This window comes from Sinocyclocheilus grahami, unplaced genomic scaffold (assembly GCF_001515645.1).
Source record: "Sinocyclocheilus grahami isolate Dianchi unplaced genomic scaffold, SAMN03320097.WGS_v1.1 scaffold37605.1, whole genome shotgun sequence".
Taxonomy (NCBI): Eukaryota; Metazoa; Chordata; class Actinopteri; order Cypriniformes; family Cyprinidae; genus Sinocyclocheilus; species Sinocyclocheilus grahami.
Window position 1 is genome coordinate 1 of NW_015523015.1, and position 1,387 is coordinate 1,387.

Genomic DNA, 1,387 nt, shown 5'->3' on the forward strand with positions numbered 1-1,387 from the left:
ACACACACACACACACACCTTCACAAACCCAAAGTTCATTATTAACATTCATCATCATTCTCTAAACATTATTACTGCTGTTAGTTCATTTAATGCTCTACATACAGCTGGATCAGAGGTGGCTCAGTGCTTGCCAAACTCAAAACATCTGGAATTAGTTTTCATATGTTAAACACCTACTGTACATGGAAAACGGCCAAAGCACTTCAGAGTCACATTTTATTGGTGATATAACTACATCTATATTGAGCTCCAGCATTGCTAACGGCAAACAAAGTGGATCTCTGATGAGGGGTTTGTACGTTCAAAGGCAGAAAAAGGCAAATTGGTTCTCCTACTGCTGTTTCGATGCTTTCCATTGATAAAACCTACAGGGTTGATGGGAAGTGAGAGAAGACGCTTCCAAAGAACAAAAACACAATCGCTGAAGATGGAGGCAGCTCAGTTTAATGTGAGCATAAGCGCTATCGCTGTTGATGGTGCATCGTGTAGAGGGTTGTTGTAGACGGAGAGAGAGAGAGGGGGGGGGGGGGTGGTGACAAAACCTCTTTGAACTTGCACCTCCTCATCAGTAGATATCAGAACAGTCTGTGTATTTCCTATCAAAGTAGCCGCCAGTGTACAGCCAGTCCTGTGCTCCTGTATATGGATTTGTGCCTAACTGAAACCACCTAAAAACAGTAGGGGAGGTTCAAAATATTGCATAAATAACAGTAAAAACAGTAAAGGAGGAGCAGCACTAACCTAGTCGACCACTCTTCACCATCTTTGGCCAGTTCTTTACGAGCTGCTCTCTGCTTCTCTTCCAGTCTCTCCTTTTCTCTGCTGGCTTCATCTGCACAAACACGCAGAGTCAAAGAAATCAAATGTCAGGGTTTAGCATGCGTGAACAGCAGAGGGCGCTGTAGGGCTGGTTTTGAGTTTTAATGACTTCATTACCCATGTTGCCGTTCTCCATGGCTCTGATGTCAGGCCGCAGGCGGCAGTCTGTTGGTGCCAGCACTCCTTCCGTGCCAGGCTCCAGCTCATTCAGCGTCATGGCAAAATTAGTGAAGTTATACATCTAGAAGTGAACAGAAGGGGTATGGAATCAGGTAGACCACCATTACTAAACTAGTGTTTATGTATGTTCTGTAAGAAATTACAACGTTTATTCAGTAAGGATGTTGAATTGATCAAAAGTGACAGTAAAGATATTGAGAATGTTACAGATTTTTTTATTTTTTATTTCTATTCATCAAAGAATACTGAAAAAACATGGCTTCCATGATAATATTAAGCAGCAATATACATTTTTCAACACTGAAAATAACAAGAAAAATATTTATTGAGCAAATCAGCATCCGAAGGATCGTGTGACACTGAAGACTGGAGTAATGATGCTGAA

At 41.5% G+C, this 1,387-nt stretch overlaps 1 protein-coding gene across 1 annotated transcript; it reads right to left on the bottom strand.

The window, feature by feature from the left end:
• Positions 1-6: 6 nt before the first annotated feature.
• On the bottom strand, positions 7-1,109 carry LOC107580610 (oxysterol-binding protein-related protein 2-like). The gene is made up of 3 exons (XM_016266281.1): positions 940-1,109; positions 745-835; positions 7-671 (listed from the first exon to the last, which is right to left on the bottom strand). The coding sequence occupies exons 1-3, from the start codon at positions 1,061-1,063 to the stop codon at positions 569-571; spliced, it is 318 nt and encodes a 105-aa protein (XP_016121767.1). The 5' UTR covers positions 1,064-1,109; the 3' UTR covers positions 7-568.
• Between the last annotated feature and the right edge of the window lie 278 nt (positions 1,110-1,387).

Excerpts from the sequence above, each read along its gene's own strand:
- LOC107580610 (XM_016266281.1), bottom strand. The coding sequence starts at position 1,063 with ATGTATAACTTCACTAATTTTGCCATGACGCTGAATGAGCTGGAGCCT. Across the intron at positions 836-939 it reads CATGGAGAACGGCAACATGG|ATGAAGCCAGCAGAGAAAAG; the intron begins GTAATGAAGTCA and ends GTGTTTGTGCAG. Across the intron at positions 672-744 it reads GGTGAAGAGTGGTCGACTAG|GTGGTTTCAGTTAGGCACAA; the intron begins GTTAGTGCTGCT and ends TACTGTTTTTAG.